Here is a 22,871-nt window from a genome sequence, read left to right as displayed (position 1 = left end):
GCGCTCCCTCTCCGGCCCAAATGGTCCGTTTCAGACTCTAAAAGGGTTTCGAGGTTCGACACTCTCGGCTTCCTTGTGCTCGACTTGGCTTTATTGCTATTGCTCTTCCACGGCGATCCGTATTGTAACCCTCTGCCAGAGTGAACTAGCTTGTGCCACACAGACACAAACACACTAGGAACGCATGCACGTACATGCATAGGATGTGCAACAACAAAAAAGGCTTAGAAGGAACATGAGCTGAAAATATAGGAACAAGCCGACAGGGTGGAAAATAAGGTACACAAACACAGAGTTGTGGTCGTTACAACCAATTCATAGAGCTTCAGTACAGTATAGTACAGTATAGTACAGTATAGCATAGTATAGGACAGTACACATGTGTACTTACAGTAGCTGAAGAGAGACAAGCCCATCAAACAGGCCCTTAGGAATCTCAGCTATCTTGTTCCCGTACAGGACCCTGTAGAGACACATACATTTATACTAGAGACACATACATTTATACTGAACAAAAATATGAGTGTCATTTATAAAGTGCTGGTCACATGTTTCGTGAGCCGAAATAAAAGATCCCAGAAATGTTCCATACTCACAAAAAGCTTATTTTTCTCAAATTTTGTGAACAAATGTCTTTACATTGCTGTTAGTGAGCATCTCTCCGTTGCCAAGATAATCCATCCACCTGACAGGTGTGGCATATCAAGAAGCTGATTCAACAGCATGATCATCACACAGGTGCACCTTGTGCTCGGGATAATAAAAGGCCACTCTAAAATGGGCAGTTTTGTCACACAACACAATGCCACAGATGTCCCAAGTTTTGAGGGATCGTGCAATCAGCATGCTGACTGCAGGAATGTCCACCAGAGCTGTTGCCAGAGAATTGAATGTTAATTTTTCTACCATAAGCCGCCTCCAATTTCGTTTTAGAGAATTTGGCAGTACGTCCAACTGACCTCACAACCGCAGACCAGGATCCTCACATCTGGCTTCTTCACTTGCGGGATCGTCTGAGACCAGTAACCCGGGCGGCTGATGAAATTGTGGGTTTGTACAACCAAATAATTTCTTCACAAACTGTCAGAAACCGTCTCAGGAAAGCTCATCTGCATGCTTGTCGTCCTCACCAGGGTCTTGACCTGACTGCAGTTCGGCATCGTAACCGACTTCAGTCTGCAAATGCTCACCTTTGATGGCCACCGGCACGCTGGAGAAGTGTGCTCTTCATGGATGAATCCCGGTTTAAACTGTACCGGGCAGATGGCAGACAACATGTATGGCGTCGTGTGGGCAAGCGGTTTGCTGATGTCAACGTTGTGAACAGAGTGCACCATTGTGACAGAGAGGTTATGGTATGGGCAGGCATAAGCTATGGACAACGAAAACAATAGCATTTTATCAATGGCAATTTGAATGCACATAGATTGTAGTGCCATTCATCCGCTGCCATCACCTCATGTTTCAGCATGATAATGCACGGCCCCATGTTGCAAGGATCTGTACACAGTTGGAAGCTGAAAGTGTCCCAGTTTTTCCATGGCCTGCATACTCACCAGACATGTCACCCATTGAGCATGTTTGGGATGCTCTGGATCGACGTGTACGACAGCGTGTTCCAGTTCCCGCCAATATCCAGCAACTTCGCACAGCCATTGAAGAGGAGTGGGACAACATTCCAAGGCCACAATCAACAGCCTGAACAACTCAATGTGAAGCAGATGTGTCAAACTGCATGACGGAAAATGGTGGTCACCCCAGATACTGACTGGTTTTCTGATCCACGCCGCTACTTTTTTTTTAAAGGTATCTGTGACCAACAGATGTATATCTGAACCCTCAGTCATGTGAAATCCATGGATTAGGGACTAATGCATTTATTTCAATTGACTGATTTCCTTATATGAACTGTAACTCAGTAAAATCTTTGAAATTGTTGCATGTTGCGTTTTTATTTTTGTTCAGTGTAGATTTACCTACTGTGTGTGTGTTTGTATAATACATGTGTACTGTACTATCAGGTTTCCCCCTTCATTCCCATTCCCAGCCTGACAGTACATGACATGCACATAATATTTAATGACACCCTGAGCAAATGAATCTTCAGTCTCTTTCAGCCTGGCGCTGTGATTGGCACCAGGCCGGGCCTCCAGACGAAGAGGTCGTGTCCCAAATGGCACCCTACTCCCTATATGGTGCACTGTTTTTGTAGGGCACCACGCAGGGAATAGGGTGCCATTTGGGACGCGTCCACAGACAGAGGAAGATGAATTCCCTGTCGTGTCTGCTGATTGGCTGGATTAATATGCATGGGCCCGAGTGTCTGCCGTCGGCTGGTATCTCTGTCACATCGACACAGTGATTTAAATGGAAGCGTCCGTTGTGTCCCCGCCGTCGCAGATGCCAAGCCGCTGTGTTGTACTGTGTTAGATGCTCAGCCCTAATTTGCTTTCCCCTGCTCCACCTGGCTGTCCTGCCATCTTAGAGTCAGCTGTCAAGGAGAAGCGCCATGCCGCACGCCACCGGACTTTAATTATCTTGTTTGCAATTACCGGACGCCGGCAAGACCGAAGAAGTCTTTCATTATTTCTCCACTGTTGTCGCGTGTGTGTGTGTGTGTGTGTGTGTGTGTGTGTGTGTGTGTGTGTGTGTGTGTGTGTGTTTGTATTAAGATGCAGGTGGGTTTCACTTACAGTGAAGTCAGGGAGCGTAAGCCAGTGAAGGCATCGGCGGCGATATCAGAGATTTGATTCTTGCTCAGGTCGCTGGAAGAACATTGGCGAGAGAGAGACAGAAAGGCAGAGATTGGATTGGATGCATGAGCAAAGACATTGTGATGGAAAAGGACAATTGCCCCAGAAATGTCTAACAAAATTCATGGCTGAATACATTAAAAAGGGCAACAGGAGGAGCTTGTGTGTGTGTGTGTGTGTGTGTGTGTGTGTGTGTGTGTGTGTGTGTGTGTGTGTGTGTGTGTGTGTGTGTGTGTGTGTGTGTGTGTGTGTGTGTGTGTGTGTGTGTGTGTGTGTGTGTGTGTGTGTGTGTGTGTGTGCGTGAGAGAGAGAGAGTGGCAAGGGCATGTCAGTCTTCCTGCCACCGCTGTCCCATATGCATTATTGAACAGCAGTGTGTGTACCGGTAGTTGGAGCTTAACGTGCAGAGAATGCTGGACACCGTTCGTGTGTATGTATGTGGGTCTATGTCTCGCTCTGTCTGCATGTTAGACACAGTTTCAAGCCTTTGTCCTTTCTAAAATAAAGGAGGTGGAGAGCGTTATCACAAAACGCTCGCTGGTTTGACAGACTCACATCCTCTTGAGTTTCTTGTATGGAGAGAATGCTCCAGCAGGAATGTTCTTGATCAGGTTCTGCTCCAGACGACTGGAGGGAGGGGGGGGGGGGCAGAGAGAGAGAATAGCAGCAGGTTACTTTAGGGGTAAATACATTCTCAACTATCCTGGGCTCACAGTTACATATACAGACGGAATTTTATGGCAGAAAGTGTGTGTGTGTTTGTGTGGGTCTGTATGTGTCTGTCTGTCTGTGTGTGTGTGGTGTGTGTATGTGTGTTAATGTCCATGGCCTCTTCCTCCTCCTCCTCCTCCTGGCCCAGTGGGCTGTGTTGTCCGAGAGATGGAGGATGGAGGTGGGCTGCTGTGGTGGTATGTGTGGCTCTGGGGAGGAGCTGGGTGGCAGTACAATGGACAGACAGGGATCCAGAGTCACAGAGCTACTGGGCCAGGGTCATCCGTCTCACTGAGTGATGGGACGTACTGCAGCATCCAGGCCCTCCTCTCCCCCTCCACACCCTCCACCCCATCTCCCAGTCCCATTCCAACCTCTGTCCCCCTGCCTTACTACATCACCATCCATCCTGTCTTGCTGGCCTGGGTCCTAGTGAGGAAGGAACTCGGGAGACTTGTAAGTGTGTGTGTGTGTGTGTGTGTGTGTGTGTGTGTGTGTGTGTGTGTGTGTGTGTGTGTGTGTGTGTGTGTGTGTGTGTCCAAGTGGGTCCTAGCGAGGAAAGGACTCTGGAGGAGGATAAGCACACTGAGCAGTGTCCAAGCCCAAAACCCCTATCTCCCAGAGTAGGATTGCAAAGGGAGGGTATATTACTGGAAACGTTCCAAGTTTACCAGTAAACTACCAGAATTTTGGTAACTTTCAAGGAATATATGAATTTTATCAGATGACATCTAGGTGCCTTTTTGGGTACTTCAGATTATCCCACTGGGCACACACTGGTTGAATCAACGTTGTTTCCATGTCATTTCAATTAAATTACGTTGCACCATTGTGAAATAGACGTTGAATTGACGTCTGTTGTGCCCTGTGGGAGGTGTCTGTAATTATCTCTGGCCCTCTGTGTGGCTTTATCACATGTAAAATATATTGAATGATGATTTTAAAATGCAAAATAGAATGACAAAGCTGAAAAGCATTATCCTAAATAGAAACCATCAACTTAGTGAATGCCATTGATGTTTAATATGAGGGTTTGAGCATGAAATATCCTTACATTTAAAAACTTTATTTTATTTTATTTATTTGTTTATTTATTTGACTATATCCAACATGTCTTTGTTGTAAATGTTTTCGGGGTAAAATGGTGGCAGTTGTGAAAAAAGACCATAGTTGGAAGGGTTGCAGAGTTAATTGAAAATAATACAATTGTTAATTAGATGCTTTTTTCATTATTTAGGCTATTTTCTCTTGAACCATATAGTCTATCCACTAGAAACTCATGGACAATATATATGTATACTAATAGTGGCAATCTATGGTAACTTTGGTAATTTCTACTTGAATAACTTGTAAAAATGTATTAATATATAGTATTATACTATACTGCATACAAATACAAATACATTTTTTACAAGTCATTCAAGTAGAAATTACCAAAGTTACCATAGATTTTCATAGATTACCTGTTAATTACCAACATTACCAAAGATTCTGGCAACTTTGCTATATTACCGGTAGCTTTGCAACCCTAACCCAGAGTAATTGTATATATCTATATTTCAACAGGAACAAGAACATTTTCTAGAAAGACATACATTGTAGAGCTCTGCTCTGAGGGATCTATTTCCTCTGATTCCTAAACTACAGATTGAGTGGAGGTTGTTTTGGCTGTTGTTCCTGTGCGGTGGGTGCAACAGTAATTCTAACCTGGCAGAGGAACGTGAAAACAATTTTCAGAGAAATGACCCCAGTAAAGCCCTGACAATACATCATTTCATTAGCAGAATATTGTTTCTGGCTCAGGTAAGCGCTGGAGTAATGTATCCTACATTAACGTATCCATTTGTTATGCAAAGGTTACACACTATTGGCATAACAACAGCGGCATAGAAGCTGTACATATCAGAAAAATGTTCCTGTTCTTCATTGCAAACAAAAGTCGGAGCAATCGATATGTATATCAAATAACCTGACTGAGAATATATGGACGCGCTCTACAGCGGAAATCCAATCAGCCTGTGGCATGGCAAGACGCAGTGGACACACACGAGCGCAGACACACACGCGCACACACACACAGACCCAAATAAGGGCGGTCGGTTCATAGAAAAGCTGTACTTTATCTCAGTAAGTGAAGCCCCTAACCAGGCCACGTGGGGTGCAGAGAAATGTCTGAGCCGCTTTGCAGGGCTGCCCACTGCTCCAGACACATAGCCCTGAGCTGAGACAGGCAGAGAGAAGATACAGAGGTGAAGGGGTACACCTATGTGTCTGACTGAGTGCAGGGGCCTCCGCTGTGCTGGAGATGAAGCCCAGCGTCCTTGAACAGTTCTAATAGGTCTGATTTGGCCCCTCATTGTTCGGGGGATAATTGTGTGGGGCTGCTCTGTTGGCTTTAGTGCAGCGGTTCTCAAAGTGGGTCCGCGGAGGTACTGCAGGGGTTCTCCCCCCGCGGAGGTACTGCAGGGGTTCTCCCCCCGCGGAGGTACTGCAGGGGTTCTCCCCCCGCGGAGGTACTGCAGGGGTTCTCCCCCCGCGGAGGTACTGCAGGGGTTCGCGACCAGATCTCTTTTTTTTTTAAATGAATATTACCAACAACAGATTACATGACTGTTGGCCATGGGATCCATGGAATAAGTTAAAAGTGTGTAATACAATTCAATGTGATATTATTCTTCTACAATGCATGTTCTTAACCCTGGGCAACATGGGCCTGGGCAGCTCACAGGGATATCGGTATCCACAGTACTCCACCAATTATAATTTCTTCAACTCAATACTATCCCCCCCCCCCCCCATTTTTTATATATATCGTTTTACACAAATGCACTGTAATTTAAGCTTTAAAACGGCCAAGTTTTTCTCTTCCCGCATGGCAAAATTTGTAGAATTACAGGATATTAGCTTTAAAGCTGCAACAACAAAATATATCTCTGCCTCATGGGAAAAGGAGCTTGAAAAGTGCACATTTTCCTCTCTGATGCAAAGGCAGGTTTTTTTTATGTTTCTCCCCTGGGCCCGAGACTTGGTTCTGCAGACGTCATAGTAAAACTCCTTGTAGGCTATTGCTATTCCACTCAAATTGTGTTCTGATTATGAGGGGGTCCCTGATGAATTTGCTAACACAAAAGGGTTCCCCGGCCCCAAAAAGTTTGAGAACCCATGCTTTAGTGGACCAACCACCATCCAGCCAGTCAGCCAGCAATCCAGCCAGTCAGCCCAGAGGGTAGGAGAGGATGAATGTGCCTCAGTTTCAGTACAGAACAGAGCCACCATGCACCTGAACAAGCAGCAGTAATGAGCCTGTTAACTGATGTTGCTAATTGAGTTTGTTCCATTACTGGAGCAGAGGTAAGAAATAAACACACAGGATGTTTTGTACAATGTTAACCACACAATGTTCTGCGTGTAGGCTTCCTTCAATGAAGGGAGGCAGAGAGGGATACACATTAGTAAAAGTGGTAGTGACTTGTTAAAAAGCTAGTACACTCACATCTCTACGATGCCCTCGGGCAGGTTGGCAGGGATCTCAGTCAGGCCCTTGTGACGACAATCCACAATGTTGTTGTTACAGGTGCAGGAGATCGGACATACTGATGCCTGGGGAATACAGGTACGAGGCTCTGCCTGAGCTGGGCCTGAGAGAAAGAGAGAGAGAGAGAAAGAGAGAGGGGGTGGGCAAGAGAGAGAGAGTGATATAGAGGGGGGTGGGCAAGAGAGAGAGAGTGATATAGAGGGGGGTTGGGGGAGAGAGAAAGAGAGAGAGAGGGAAAGAGAGAGAGAGAGAGAGAGATGGAAAGAAAGAGAGAGAGAGAGAGGGAAAGAGAGAGAGAAAGAGAGAGAGGGGCAGGCAGAAAGAGAGAGAGAGAGAGAGAGAGAGAGAGAGAGGGGGGGGCAGGCAGAAAGAGAGAGAGGGAGAGAGAGAGAAAGAAAGAGAAAGAAAGAGAGAGAGAGAGAGATGGAAAGAGAGAGAGAGAGAGAGAGAGAGAGAGAGAGAGCGAGAGAGAGAGAGAGGATAGAGTGAGGGAGAGCAGATTATGCACACTTTAATACAAAATTGAATAAAAAGCTTAGTTAAAACCCCATGTGTCATTTTGAATCAGCTTAGTAAAGCTCTAGAATAAGGAACATAAATCAAAAATAAAGGGCAGGAGATACAAGTCAATGACATAAAATGGCTGTGTATTGCTGGCTGTAATGAAGCAGGGATAATCACCAGCACAGGGTATGCCTCTATCCATCTTTCTCTCCCTCCCTATCTCCTCTCTCTCTCCCTCTCCCTTTGTCTCTCTCTCCCTCCGTCTCTCTCTCTCTCTCTCTCTCTCTCTCTCTCTCTCTCTCTCTCTCTCTCTCTCTCTCTCTCTCTCTCTCTCTCTCTCCCCATCTCTGCTGTGTTATTGTCTTTATTTGCAGGTTAATTACGGGGCTGCCTCTAAGGCGGAGGACTGTATTTCTGCTGCGGCTGCCTGCTGGAGATTCATCAGCTGATTAATGGTTGCAGGGAGGGGGTGGGAGCTGTTCATTAGGCCCAACCGTGAACCCTTTTACCAATTACATCCTGGAGTCAATTAAAACAGGACCACCAACCGATTCCACTGATTCATTGGCTTTTCACTCCGCACTATAAAAGACCCTGTTCCTTTGGAGATAACACGAGTAGTTCTTGTGCTGTTTTTAGTACAGTGTGTTGTCATGGTGATTTAGTTTAGTGCATACCTGTGCAGGTGAAGTCTTTCTTCTGGACATCAGGGATGTTGAGGCCCCTCATGCTGGCGGGGGCCATGCACTGGGTGAAGGGGGCCAGGCCATGCCTCTGCCGCAGCCAGTCGGACAGCCAGGACAGGTGGCAGTCGCAGTGCAGATTGTTAGAGTGCAGACGCCTGCAAAGGGAGGAGCGGTGAGAGAGGGAACAGCAGTGGTCAGTGTAGGCTGTTGGCTGCAGAGGGTGGAGCGGAGAGAGAGGGAACAGCAGTGGTCAGTGCAGGTTGTTGGCTGCAGAGGGTGGGAGGAGAGAAGAGCCACAGTAGAGGGCCAGTGGCATAACATAACGTGTTAGAAAAATGACCACATCTAAGGCTGAGTAGAAGAATCCACTCACCGCAATATATGCTCCCAAATGTGTTTAGCGTGACAATGAAATTGACATTTTTCTTAGGTCTGAGGCTGCCCAGCAGATCAAAAACATTTGGAGTTCTCATTTACACATGGCAGCCCTGCTGTGTTTATGACTCTGTGACTCCTCCGTCCTTGACAGAGATGCTGTGGTTGTCATATCCAAGAGCCGGCGCATAAAAGCGACTAATGTGAATCCATCTGCAGATGCAAGAATGGGCCCTTTCTCTCAGCCAACACCTTCATTTCGTCAAGGTCTCCCTCAACAATATGGCAGCTCTCCAGAAGAGGACAGGACACACAGGGGCTAAATCACTATCTCCCAACAGTCATTACGTGACCGACTGGAGAGGAGCTGAAAGGAGAGGAAACAGAGGGAGCGAGGGGGGGGGGGGGGGGGGGGGGGGGGGCTTGGCGGTAGGAGGAAGAGTCATGTCAGCAAATCAAAAAGTGACTTTATCCTTTTCAAAAAGTCTGGCAAATGAAATACGGGTGCGATCCGGTTAGGGGACAGGAATTGCTCATTGAGGATAACAGCGTGGGGCTGTAGTTTTAATGGAGCTCTTCCCATTATATATCCCAGTTTATAGCCACCCGTTGTTCCGGATTAATTACACACGAGTGGGATTAGAGAGATGGAGGGATGGAGAGATGAGCTACACACTGAGACGGAGCATAGGGCTCATACACCACCGCTCGGTCGGTCGGCTGTGTGTCGGTGTGTGTGTGTGTGTGAGTGTGTGAGTAAGGTGAGCTAGGTGTTCATCTTCAGAACCTGCACAAAAGGGCACCTCAGCTCACCCAGTGATCCACACAGACACACACTGTGAAAATGACTAGAGTAACTACCCCTTTCGCAGTAGGAGCCCTCACTCTCTATTTGTCCCGTTATTGAACGGTAACTCACCATGGGGTGATATCATTTGATCTAATTGAATGGCTGCTGGACAAAGCTGGTAAAAAGAGAGTGGGGGAGAGAAACAGAAAGAGAGAGAAAGAGAGAGAAACAGAGCGAGAGAGAGAGAGGGCAGAGGGGAGGTTAGCTAAGCTATTTCATCAGAAACCTGGAGCCACCCACCTTTCCACCCCCCCCCCCCCCCCCCATCCCTCCTAAATGGATTACAGACATCTCTAAACATTTGATTTAATAAGTTGTTTTTACAAGCAGCAAATTCAATACAGAGATCTCAGGGATATTAGAGCCAGAAAATGCAGTACAAAGGAACTGGGAGCCAGGGACGTAGGGGCGGGTGGGGTAGGGGGAAGCAGGGGGAGCCTCGGCTCAGATAATTCAATACTGGCCAGGGAGCAGAAGGCCGGCCATCCCAGCGTCAGCAAATTCAATTCTGAGGAGGCGAGGAGGAGGCGAGGGGATAGGGATGGGGAGACTGCTGAGCCATGGGGCTTGTAGCAGAGCGGACAGCTCTAAGCTCCAGACCTCAGGCCCCTGAGGAGCCCAGGCAGCAGGCAGGAAAAGAGATGATTACTGGGGAGTCTGGAGGCTGGAGGCTGGGGTCTGGAGGGGAGGACACCGCAGGGTCACAGGGTCACAAACATTGCGGGTCTGAGATGGGTCCCGAGCGTCAAAGGCTGTCTGTATGTCTGTCTGTCTGCCCGTCTGCTGCAGACACCCCCTTACTATTTATGCTCCCCTTGGATCGTGCAGCAGTGGAACACTCACACCGCATGGTAATAATAACCAAAGTATCCCAGAGCCCACTGCTTAATAACCTCAAGGTCAGCCGCAGAAGAGAAACATCCCGGCAAGGTAGAGCACTATGCAATTATTTGTATTGATTGTGGTTGGGGATATAATGTGAGTGAAATGGGTACAGTGACAAAGTCATGCACAACACAGATCTCAGGGGACAGAGACAGATACAATGTCTGCACCCTCAGACCCCCCAGGGGTTTCTAGGTAAACAACCCCAGTGAGCTGGCATGCCATCGCCCTGGCGACCGGAGACGCCCCTCCCCCCACCCGCCCAATCACTCATCAGAGTTGCCCCAGGGTTGATCCAGGGTTTGAACACAACAATGTCTTTGACCCAGGGTTTTTATAGGGAGTCAGAACTCGTGAACTTAAAGAAGCCGTGCCTTGTTGAGGTAACGGGGCTCGAACGATTATAAGCATGAAACAACGGAGAGATAACCACTCATTGTGGAATAATAATCTTCTGAGATGGATCCTGTTTCCACTCAGCCTCTTGCTGGTATTTCACAATGGCTGCATCCCAAATGGCACCCTATTCCCTACACAGTGCACTACGTTCGACCATGGCCATAGGGCCCTGGTCGAAAGTTGTGCACTGTATAGGGAATGAGGTAGCATTTGGGACACACCCAATGGTATCCTCGTCATATACTCACAGAGTCCGCAGCTTGGGCATGTGGTTGAAGCTGGACAGAGGGATGAGGGTGATGTTGTTGTTGTTGAGGGTGCTGCAAGAGAAGGCGAGAGAGACCGACAGTACATTTAGAAACAATAGCCACAAACCACACAAGACAGTCATTGGGTTTCACAAGTAGAGAAAAAGTCATAGGAGTAAGAAAGTAACACACTGATCTAAAGAAATGAACAAAAAGAAAACACAAGTAATGGACAACGAGCCGCCTACAGTCTAAACAGACTATAGCTACTTGTGAAAAAAACAGAAAATAGCTACTTAAATATGATCCCCAAGTAGAAAAAACGATTACCAGCTGCCTCTAATTGGGAATCATACAAAACACCAACATAGAAAATATAAACTAGAACACAACATAGAAATTATAAACTAGAATACCCCCTAGTCACGCCCTGACCTACTACACCATAAAGAAACAAGGGCTCTCTATGGTCAGGGCGTGACAGTGTATCCAGAGGTGATATACAGAGCATTCGGAAAGTATTCAGACCCATTCCCTTTTCCGCAGTTTGTTGACATTACGGCCTTATTATAAAATGGATTAAATTAATTGTTTTCCTCATCAATCTGCACACAACACCCCATAATGACAAAGCGAAAACAGTTTTTTTCCCGAAAATTGTTCAAATTTATTACAAATAAAAGTATTCACACCCTTTGCCATGAGAGTTGAAATTGAGCTCAGGTGCAACCTGTGTCCATTGATCATCCTTGAGATGTTTCTACAACTTGATTGGAGTCCACCTGTGGTAAATTAAATGGATTGGACATGATTTGGAAAAGTACACACCTGTCTATATAAGGTCCCGCAGTTGACAGTGCATGCCAGAGCAAAAACCTAGCCATGAGGTCAAAGGAATTGTCTGTAGAGCTCCGAGACAGGATTTTGTCGAGGCACAGATCTGGGGAAAGGTAGCAAAAAAATTCTGCAGCATTGAAGGTCCGTTTGGAACCACCAAGACTCTTCCTAGAGCTGGCCGCCCAGCCAAACTGAGTAATCGGGGGAGAAGGGCCTTGGTCAGGGAGGTGACAAAGAATCTGGTCACTCTGACAGAGCTCCAGAGTTTCTCTGTGGAGAAGGGAGAACCTTCCAGAAGGACAACCATCTCTGCAGCACTCCACCAATCAGGCCTTTAAGGTAGAGTGGCAAGACAGAAGCCACTCCTCAGTAAAAGGCACATGACAGCCCGCTTGGAATTTGCCAAAAAGCACCTAAAGACAAGATTCTCTGCTCTGCCAAGCGTCATATGTGAAGGTAACCTGGCACCATCCCTACGGTGAAGCATGGTGGTAGCAGCATCATGCTGTGGGGATGTTCTTCAGTGGCAGGGACTGGGAGACTAGTCAGGATCGAGGGAAAGATGAACGGAGCTAAGTACAGAGAGATCCTTGATGAAAACCTGCTCCAGAGCGTTCAGGACCTCAGAGTGGGGTGAAGGTTCACCTTTCAACAGGACAATAACCCTAAGCACACAGCCAAGACAACGCAGGAGTGGCTTCGGGAGAAGTCTCTGAATGTCCTCCGCATCCAACCTGTCAAAGCTTGAGAGGATCTGCAGAGAAGAATGGGAGAAACTCCCAAATACAGGTGTGCCAAGCTTGTAGCGTCATACCCAAGAAGGCTCGAGGCTGCAATCGCTGTCTAACGTGCTTCAAAAAAGGATTGAGTAAAGGGTTTGATTAGTTATGTAAATGTAATATTTCAGTATTTTTTTATTGATAGATTTGCAAAAAAATCTAAAAAACAGTTTTTGCTTTGAAAATTGTATTCTAAAACGTAATCAATTTTAGAATAAAGCTGTAAACGTAACAAAATGTGGAAATAGTGAAGGGTCTGAATACTTTCCAAATGCACTGTAGCTAAGTAGCAGAAGCAGTGGTACCCTTCTCACTCACCCAGAAGGGGTGTATTCATTAGCAAACAAGTGTTTCTACTGGACAAATTCAGGTAGGTCCCTGCCCATTTGGTTCCTATTGAATACACCCAGGTGCAACAGGTTTGTTTGAACAACACAAAGATGCTTGTCAGAGTACTGGATGACGCCTGTTGTTCACAGCATACTGTTCATCCATAACTCATCCCTTGCCTGCCTGTCTGCTTGTGCTGTGGGCCATAGGATGCTGCTGGTGCTGGCGTGTCCACAACAGCGTGTAATAAGCTTTAGCACAACGATGATATTATCAGCAGCAGCATGCGGACGGAGGGAAAGAGGGAGGCGGCAGTAATTCCCTTTCTCTCCATCCAGCAACAGTAACTGTGAATAGTACTACTTAGCAGACTTAATCTTGTAATCTAGCCATCCCACCCCTCCGTCACTAGATAACTCCCTCCACCTCCACCCATCCCCTCTGCACCACCTCCCTGGGAAGTGTAAATGTGCACCTGCTATTTCTAAATGTGGGACTTTAATGGTTCCGGATTGGCTCGGTAGCTCGAAACAGAAAGTGCTGAATCCTGCCGGCGAGACGACGGTAAAGGGCGGAGCAGGAGGCTTGTTTTACAGCGTCTTACTGTACTATTACTGGTAATAAGGGGTTTAAGCGGGACTAGAGAGAATGCCGATCGCAGCAGATCCTCAGAGGGGAGTGGACAAGAGACTGACCTGCTGGTTTTTACAGTTCATGCATGTTTTAAGGAAAGTGGTGGGAGCACCAGGCAGCGGCCACTGCTGTGACGCCATGTTGATACCTGCCATGTATTAACTCTCACTGTAACAGGCTGATTCAAACCCATAAAGGAGAGAGGAGGAAGACGGATATGACTACAACACAGCGTGGTTCAACATATCTGTGTTCAGATTTCTGATTCGACCAGTGGAAAATTCCCATCAAGGCAACAGCAAAGCTCGCAAAAAAACTAGGGTTGCATGAAAAAAAGTGAAGAAAAAAAAATAAAAAAATCCCCTAAAATAAAATACTTGTGGAATTTTAAATGATGTTTTCATATTTATTTTGGAAGCAATCAGCAGGGGGAACACTTTATTAAGAACGAGGGGGGAAAAGGCAACAAAATGGCATGGAAAATGATTGTTATTCCACAATTAAATTATATACGGGGCGGAATCACCCTTGTCATTGCTGACCAAATTGGCACTTCTAGTGAGGAGAGTAACTCCATCCCACTTGTCAAGGCCACTGTGGCTCTGAGGCTCATCTGGCTTAGAACTACTGCTGGGTTTTTGCCACAGTGGAGGGAAGGAGGGAAGGAAGGAGAGAGAGGGAGGGAATGAGCGAGAGAGAGAGAGAGAGTAGGAGAGAGAAAAAGGGAATGAGAGAGGAGGAAAGACAGAGAGAGGAAAGAGCATGGGTCGGGGATGGGTCTGGCTGGGACTAAGGGAGCAACGCCCTGGTTAAACCCTGTAATATTGAACCATCAACAGGGGAAAATGGCCTCTGCCCAGGAAGAACACTCACTTATCTCTCCCGTTCCCCTCCCTCCCCGGCCAGAGAGAGATTTTCCAAGGAGCTGGCTGTCGTGATAACGAGGAACCAGAAACCACTCAAGAGTTAGTGGCCAACGTGTTCAGCTACATCCATATTTCAACATGGTCGTTTTTAACACTGTCCGGTCCTAGAGGGCATTTAGCCATACGATTCGCAATTGATCCGATTTACTGGGGGCCCTGTGCAATTTGTCCCGATTACAGTTATCACACAGACATGACAGAACTTCTCCAGTATGTCGACTACACGAGAGGCAGTATCTCAATTATGCATAACAGCTCTTTCAAGGTCTTTGTCTGCCTAGTTAAAATCCACTAACCTGCAAATCTAATATTGGAACATTAGAAAATGACCTAATGGCAAAATATGATGAATTCCTAAATCTGTTGGAGCTGACATTAGCCTCTCAGGCATGACTGTCTGTCACATGGGGGGGACATGTAATCTGTTGTGCAGTGTAATGTAGTGCTGTATAGGGCCTCTCTCTCTGTCCCCAGCCAGGGAGGCAGTGATGGAGCTGGGTCTTTACCAGCAGCTCATGAGGTTGATGCTATCGCATGTTGTCCACAGGGCCTGCGGAGTCTGATCACTGCCCCAGCCGTTAATCCCTCTTTCTCCCCGCTCTCTCTCTTTCAATCTCTCTCCCCTCAGCCTGCTCTCTCTCTCGCCCCTCTGCTTCCTCTTCCTCTCTCCCCCTCTATCCCCGTCGTCCTTCTCCCCCTCTCTCTCTCTCTCTTTTTCCTCCCCACTCCGTCCTTCTCTCACTCTTTCCGGCTGCAACCGTTGGGGACCGCCGCTGTTCCTGATACCTCTCTACCCTTCTCCCCTCCACTAACAGCCATGTTCTACTGACACACTCTCCCTCTCCCTCTCCCTCTCTCCCACTCCGTATCTCTTTTATTTCTGCTTTTAACGTTTCCTTATTTCCCCCCGCCTTGAATCTGCACAGCGTGAATTAGCGTGAGTTATTTATTTCCTGATTGAACCACTACTGAACTAATGATTCTTAATGAAAGCAGGGAATGCTAGCTGAGTAAATACAATGCTCCAGGAGGACAATGGTGTCTATGTGTCTCTATTATAAAGCCTCTAGGCTTTAATGGGATCAATAGAGTATCCTGAATTAGAACTTGTTGTGTAGTGGAACAACGTTACTTTATGATTTTCTTCAGAGCTCTATCGATGTCCTGGTCAATAGGATTATTCTGCTATTAACCGATCCCATTACTTCTCCTTAAAACAGAGACAGGCTCTGTCCGAGGTACGGGTTCTCAGATATTTTTGTCCAGTACAATTTCTTTCTTCGCTCTCTGCAATGCTAAGAAAGCTTTCCCACAGTCGCAAAAAGGCCTACTTTGGGGTCTCGAGTGCTCTCTGCCTCTCTCCAGACCCTCATTATGGCTTTTTGGAGAGGGCCCCTGGATACTTCACTTTTTTTTTAACGGACGCAGAGAGGGGGGCTGGGGCTGCAGTGGCTGGTGGGTAAGACAGGGCTGGAGCGGAGCAGTGGGAGGGAGGGTAGGGCTGGGATGGACAGGAGGAGTGCATACGGCTCAGTGGAGCTGACTCAGTTACAGAAGCTCACAGAGGCTTGAAATCAGGGGCCGGAGAGACACGCAATGCGACATGACGGTGTCATCATCAGCAGCACACTGCTCTGCCATGGTGTGTGTATGTATGTGTGTGTGTGGCTGTGGGTGTGGGAATGTGTGTGTGGCTGTGGGTGTGGGAATGTGACAGAGAGTGTATTTCAGGAGGTAGGTGAGGAGATTTTGCCCCAACCTCTTTGACTGTTCTCTCAGCGGGCACATTAGAGTGGCACATTGTAATATCTGAGGGGGCGAGAGGTGAAGTTTCCCACGGGTTCTGCTCCTGGCCATTTCTCCCTCACAATGAGTGTGTGTGTGTGGGGGGTGGGGGTTGATTTAAGAGTCTGGTTCCTTCCCATGAACGACCAGAGTGAATTCCCTCTCTCTCTTCATCTTCATCATCTCACTAAGCCTCCCTAAAGACACCGTGAGAGTGTGTGTTTGTGTGCGTGTGAGTAGAGGGTCTGCTTTAAAGAATCCTTGAGTGTTTGAACCAGGCAATCTGCATGTTCCGTCTGTGTGTGTGTGTGTGTGTGTGTGTGTGTGTGTGTGTGTGTGTGTGTGTGTGTGTGTGTGTGTGTGTGTGTGTGTGTGTGTGTGTGTGTGTGTGTGTGTGTGTGTGTGTGTGTGTGTGTGTGTGTGTGTCTCTCCTCTTCCAGAGTCCCATAATTGTCTCAGATGCCTTCCTTCCCTGTGAGAAGTGACATTTCCACCATGTTGCCATGGAACTCTGGAACAATTCACCTCCACTAACACAACAGCCAATGGCACGGCGGCAGCAGCGTTGGAGGCAGCAGGTTGAGAAGTGTCGAGGCAGCGGTGGAGTTTACAGAACAAGCCTGGAGCTTTGGGGCCTTGATGTCAAAACAAATGAGCAGAGTGCCTCCAGATGAGGCCTCATTTCATTACGGCCATCGTAACTCATCCACCACTTGTTGCGGCGTGGCGGAATCCGACCCGAAAGGGATGGAAATGTTTGCCTTTGTTTTGCTTAGCGTGGAGGGTTCAGGGAAAGCACAAAGGCGCAATCAGATGTCGTTGAACTCGCAGATGATAAACATAGCAATAACGTGAGCTGCAGCTCAAAACGCTGTCCACGTGGTTTGTGTCTAAGTGAGGGCTTATGAGAGACAAAAGAAAACAGAGGCGCTTGGGCATTGGGACATTATCTTATCCAATAGAGACATGCTTTATGGATCTGGAAAATGTCATCTGCAACGGAGAGTAGGGCGGAGGGAGGAAGAGAGAGGAGGGTGGAGGGCGGAGGAGGAGAGAGGAGGGAAGACAAGAGAGGGGGATGAGAAAAAGAGAGGAGGATTCAGCTTTTGGTTCTGTAGATGGAGGGCACTCAGTATTAGCCAGTCACATACTGCAGCAGGAGGCACATGTAGGACGGACAGACAGACAGACAGAGAGAGAGACATGAGTGCCGAGCCATTGATGAGGCCATTACAGTTTAAATGAGGACAGATTGAATCTAAGCTGTTCCCATCCCTTTTTGTCCTGGCGTACAGGAGCGAGTGATTAATTGTGCATTGGGTTGGCTCTGCTGGGACACGGTGGGGTCGTTCCTCTCTCTCCTCCTCTCTCCTTCTGCTCCCTACCGCCACTGCGCTGCTTTGGCGCAGTCACACCACCCAGAGATATCGTAAGGGGCCACGTCTGGTGGCAAGGCAATTTCCTGTGCTTGAAAGTGCTATTTGCGAGCTAATGACAGCCCCCCCTCTCATTCGTCAACCCCCCCCCCCTTCTCTCCCTCTCACTTCCCCTCTCTCTCTCTCACTCTCTCGCTCTCCATCTCTATCTCCATCTCTCTTTCTCTGCCTGCTATCTGACTCATAAAGACTATTCTATTGGCTGAAGGCAACCTTTCAATCAGACCATACTGAGGTAAAGACTGATTTGTCCTTTGGGAGGCACACTGGTGTTGGGGATTATAAATGCATGGAATATCTGATTCACACAGAAGACTCAGCCCCTGACAGTCTCTTCTCTCTCTCTCTATCCCTCTATCCCTCTACCCCTCTCTCTCTCTCTCTCTCTCTCTTTCTCTCTCTTTATACTCAATCTCTCTGTCTCCCTCTCTACCCCTCTCTCGCTCTCTCTCTCCATCTCTCTCTCGCTGGGTTATGTGCTCCTCAGTGAGCTACAACTGGGCCTCCGTCTCTCTAGCCACAGAAAGGCATTAATCAAGAGGAATCATCAGTGGTGTTTATGACATAGAAGTGAAGTCAGAGAGGATACAGACCGAGGGGCAAGGAGACTGAGGCTAGGTCAGGTCACATCAATTCCCTGGAAACGTCAACGATCGCCTGGCCAAGGTACAGCTGACTGACTTAAATACCAGGTAAAGGCCAGCCAAACCAAAAGCACTGAATAGCAAAAACATTATATTTTTGACCCGGTCCCTGTATATATATAAAAAAAATTCTGAACCAATGCATTTAGGTTTCGATCAAACACCCACGCGTCTCGCCCTAGACGGCTCTGGAACCAAAATGCAGCCACAGAAATGCGATAGTTTCTTGTGATCACCACAGCTCGGAGCAAATGAGCCGCACTGCATATAACGTAACAGTACTACTCCGCCTCACCCACTAACACTCTCACCATACAGCATCCCTTCAGTCTGGTTCTCCACAGTCACATCACAACCAGGTCCAACAATGCACTTTCAACAGTTCAAATAAACGACACCGAGTCAACTCCAACGGCAGTAGGCAACAAGGCAGGGGTGGAGGGGTGGTGGGGGTGGGTGTCCCCCCTGGTTGGTGTATTTTGGCGTGCCTTGGGTCTTCTTGTAAGAGAGGTGCTTACCACTCACCAGCGGGTCCAAAACATCATTAAAGTCTACTCATATTAAAGAGGGCATCTGTAACCTCGAAATAAAAAAACAGCAAAAATTACAGTAATAGAAGAGAATGCAGAATCAAACAAGCCTGGTGAATCAGTGTTGACATAAAGTGAGGGGAGTCTATGTCCCCATTCAGATGGTTATGAAGTAACTAAATCACTCTAGCTGGAACACGGAGGTCCCTGTCAAAAAAGTCAGGGAAATGCAGAGGGCACAGATTGACAAATGACAGTGTTTGGCAGGGCGGAAGCAGATGGAGGAGGGGGTTGGTCGTTTGTGGTAATGTGAAAACTTGATCCCTCCCTCTTCTTATCAATGCGTGATGAGGTGAAAGTCACCTTGAGATACCTAGCATGGAAATGTCTCAGCGGCACTTCCATTCCTCATAAAAAAATTACAGAGCCCGGTAGGTCGGCACAAAAAAAAAAGAGAGTAGCGTTCATTGAGAGCCAGAATTTTCTGTACAAAAAGTGGTCATTAAATATGCAGCGGCCCCTCTGCTCTGGAGAGTGCAGCAGGAGAGGGGAAGATGGAAGATGGCCAGGCACCACTCTGGTAAGAACATAGGGGTTTCCAAAGACGACCTGCGGGCAAGTCTGAAATGCTCTTTGGCTTTTCAAAGAGCATATCAGACTTGTATAGATTTGTAACGGCTAAAGGACCGATTTAACAAATGATGTAAACGTTATAACCAAGAAAATAATGTAAAAAATAACATGTTTGACAGTTTAATTTCTAACATATTGTAAGTCATATTTTTATCATAATAGTTTTCACAAGTATAATCAAATTTGACTCTCTCAGTTAAGACATTATAAGCCATATTCACCACCAGTTAATTGAGGGTAATATTTGCTGGACCAGTGTTCTAATACAATGCTAGTATTTTGATTGTTAAAAATCCAATAAAATGCGGTGGATTTTTTTTTACACAATTAATTTGCCTAGTGAAACTTACATTTGACAAGTATCTTCAAGGACATCTTGACATAAAAGCTGCATTTATTCAAATCAAATGTCCTAAGAGCAGAAACCGTCCAATGAATAATCATCAAAGAATCAGTGGCACATTAGCCTGTCCATCCCCTCCACCCATCCACCCAGCTGTATGTTGGCCCACCATGCAGTGTGCTCTCCTGGCTCCAGCCCTTCTCTCCATCTCATTGAGATGCAAGGCATGCCCAATATAAGAAAATGTCCGAGATAGCTTTGAAGTCATTAGTTCAGTCATTAGCACATTTATGTTAAATCCAAATTACAATTCATCACCAGAAAGAGCCAATCATTTATTTTGTGTTGCTTGGCAGGCGTTAAACTGTATTCAGTCATTTGAAGTCACAGAGCTGCACTCATTATGGAGGCCTATTTAGTCCTCCACTAAATCAGCTCTTATTCATTAGCAACTTGGGGGAATGCTTAACATCTAACACAAAGCTGACGTGATTGTATAAGGAATTATTCTCGGGAGAAATAGGCAGGGTCTTTTGTGTTGGTTGTTTTCTATGATCAGAGAGATTTCTCAGCCACCCATGCATCAATAGGAATGAGGTCTTTGAAATGACTTGTTTATATCTAAAGTCAGATGATGCTCTTTAAAAAAAATGTAAAAAAAGTTTAACGATCATTGTGAGTAGAAACATCACATGTGTCGAACACCCCAATTTCTGTTTTTTAAGAGGGGTAATTGGACACAATGTTTTCTTGAGATCAAACTACAAAGGAGCACCTATAAAACTGTCATTTTTCTTGACAGCTTCAATAAACTCATCTGACTGTGAGTGTAAATTCATTTCATCAACCAGTTTCTATTTACATACTGTAAAATTCCCAATTTTCTTTTTGGGGTTTTTCCCCCCTGGACAAAAGACATACCAACATATTTCCTTTTTTTTTTTTTTTTTTTTTTTTAAACAATGTTGTTCTCCAAAATACTTTGTAAAAACATGGTGGTCTGACAATGTGGAACAAACATGGCTGGTCATGGAGAAATTTGTTACGTCAATAATACATTATCTTTGCTTTTCCCTCTTTACCACAGGCTCTTAGAAGGCACCGATAGTTCCCATGCCAGATCTAATAGAAGAATAAATAAAAAATACCCAGTAAGGTAGAGTTTTAGTGCAGTGATACCCTTTGATCGAATCACATGAAAGAGAGAGGATCTCATCTATGAGTTCAATTCAAAGGCTTGAAGATGGCACGAGTACAAATACACTGAAATACACTGGCTATCAGGAGAGGTGGTGCATCTTCTGCACCATGAACAAGAACCAATTGTAATTTCAATTCTACACTGTTACACTGGGCAATAGATAAAGGCCTGAACATGAAGATGCCTTCTGGTACGGTATATACCGTATACCGGAGTACTTGGAAAAAGCCACGGGATGGTTTTTCAATACCGTCAAAACTATTTATTTGAAGTTTTTCAATAAATTGTCATATTTGAAGCTACTTTTTAAGTTAAAACCTGCAGTCAACTTGTGCAATACACGTTAGGAGTTAAAGCAGATTGCGTTCTTCATTTCACCTGTTATTTTACATTATGAAGCTTACCGTAGTTCCCCAGAACAGTTGAGCCAGTCACGTGCCTGTTTGTAAATAGCACAACGGGAGACGGCGGGAGCTGATGAGCCCATAGCGTTCTATATCTATCAGCGAGTCTCTGTCGTGCAATTCACTACTAAATGTTTGCTGTCAGAAGTCAAAGAGCTCTGGATGAGTTGTCTGTACAGCTGCCATTTTCTTCCCTGTGCTTCCTACTTGCATGTTCTTCTCCTTTGTTCTTCTCCCCTCTGCTCCGTGTGCACATCCTGCTCTTCTTTCAGAAAAGCATGCATCACAACTTCGTTCATTTGCACAATTTCTCTTGTTCACTTTCGCTTGTAAATGTCCACACTCGCCGAAAATGACATTTGGTAGCTACTAACTATGCTTGTAGGAACTGGATTTGCTTGTCTTTGCAATTCGTTTATGTTCGTTTTCGCTAGTTAGCATTTAGCTAACTACATGATAGTCTACATGATTTTGCTATTAGTTTGCACTACTTTTGTTAGCATTCTTGTAATAGAGGCCCTTTGGGCTTTTCTTGCATTTTTAGCGCCACCTTGTGTGCTATGCCAGTAATACCGTAAATCCAGGGATAAGAGAAGAACAGTAAGACAATATGAAAAGCTGGATACCGCTGAACTTACTGTATCTATTCAGAAAATGTGTTACAGATGTATGATCTTAATTTGATCACTCTTTTGTTGCGGAGAATCTTCCTGCACTTGCAGTGTATTTTAGGTTTAAAAAGGCTTCTAAAGTTTGTAATTTCCACTTTGAAATGTCAGACTTGATTTGCCCTAATGAAAAATGTATTGCCCAACTAAAAAAAATGTCCATTAATTATAATCCACATAATAATTCACATTTCCTGTTGCTGCAGCATTATTTTCCTGCTGTAGCAAATGGGCTCAAATTAAGATCCTACATTTGTAGGTACGCTGCCATTAAATTAAATAAAATTGCTCAAAGAAAAAGCCTAATCTACCAAGAGTGCATAACCTAATTAAAATGAAGGCAATAGTGGTTCCTGGAGAAGTGGGTATACTCAAACTTTGACAAAAAAATCCCAAAAACGGCCTGCCCGGCGAAGGAATGGCGCCCTGTGTGAAAAATTATATGAGAAACAGTGACATGTATTCTAAAATGATAAATCCCATACTGGTCTTTCACAGTCATGCCAACCCAAGCCGTACCGTGCTAGCAAGCTAATAGTAGGCCTACTATTGAAATAGATCAATTAGGCTGTCAACTGAGTCAAAAATCCACAGGTTTCATACTTACATTTTTTTTAATGAAAAAAAACAACATTTTATGTTCTAAGTCCACAACAATGCTTAAACCACATCAGGAGACCACTTTTGTGATCTGGGAAAAATCGAAGACATTTCGATTTTTGAGTGTAGTTACTACTTTGGTACGCATCAGTGGGGATTAAGAAGTGAGTATTCGT

The 22,871-nt window shown here is 45.8% G+C and overlaps 1 protein-coding gene across 1 annotated transcript in view; it reads right to left on the bottom strand.

Moving 5' to 3' along the window:
• The window catches only part of slit3 (slit homolog 3 (Drosophila)), a 195,405-nt gene that overhangs the window by 49,060 nt on the left and 123,474 nt on the right, over nucleotides 1-22,871 (bottom strand). Inside the window, exons 7-12 of the mRNA XM_038994006.1 lie at nucleotides 10,947-11,018; nucleotides 8,181-8,344; nucleotides 6,958-7,102; nucleotides 3,309-3,380; nucleotides 2,694-2,765; nucleotides 392-463 (exon numbers count right to left, since the gene is read on the bottom strand). Of these exons, the coding sequence (XP_038849934.1) occupies nucleotides 392-463; nucleotides 2,694-2,765; nucleotides 3,309-3,380; nucleotides 6,958-7,102; nucleotides 8,181-8,344; nucleotides 10,947-11,018 (597 nt within the window). The remainder of the gene's footprint in view (nucleotides 1-391; nucleotides 464-2,693; nucleotides 2,766-3,308; nucleotides 3,381-6,957; nucleotides 7,103-8,180; nucleotides 8,345-10,946; nucleotides 11,019-22,871) is intronic.

The sequence above is a fragment of the Salvelinus namaycush genome, chromosome 5, assembly GCF_016432855.1.
Source record: "Salvelinus namaycush isolate Seneca chromosome 5, SaNama_1.0, whole genome shotgun sequence".
Taxonomy (NCBI): Eukaryota; Metazoa; Chordata; class Actinopteri; order Salmoniformes; family Salmonidae; genus Salvelinus; species Salvelinus namaycush.
Note: the sequence above shows the minus strand (reverse complement) of the source record. Positions and strands in the feature narration are given on the sequence as shown.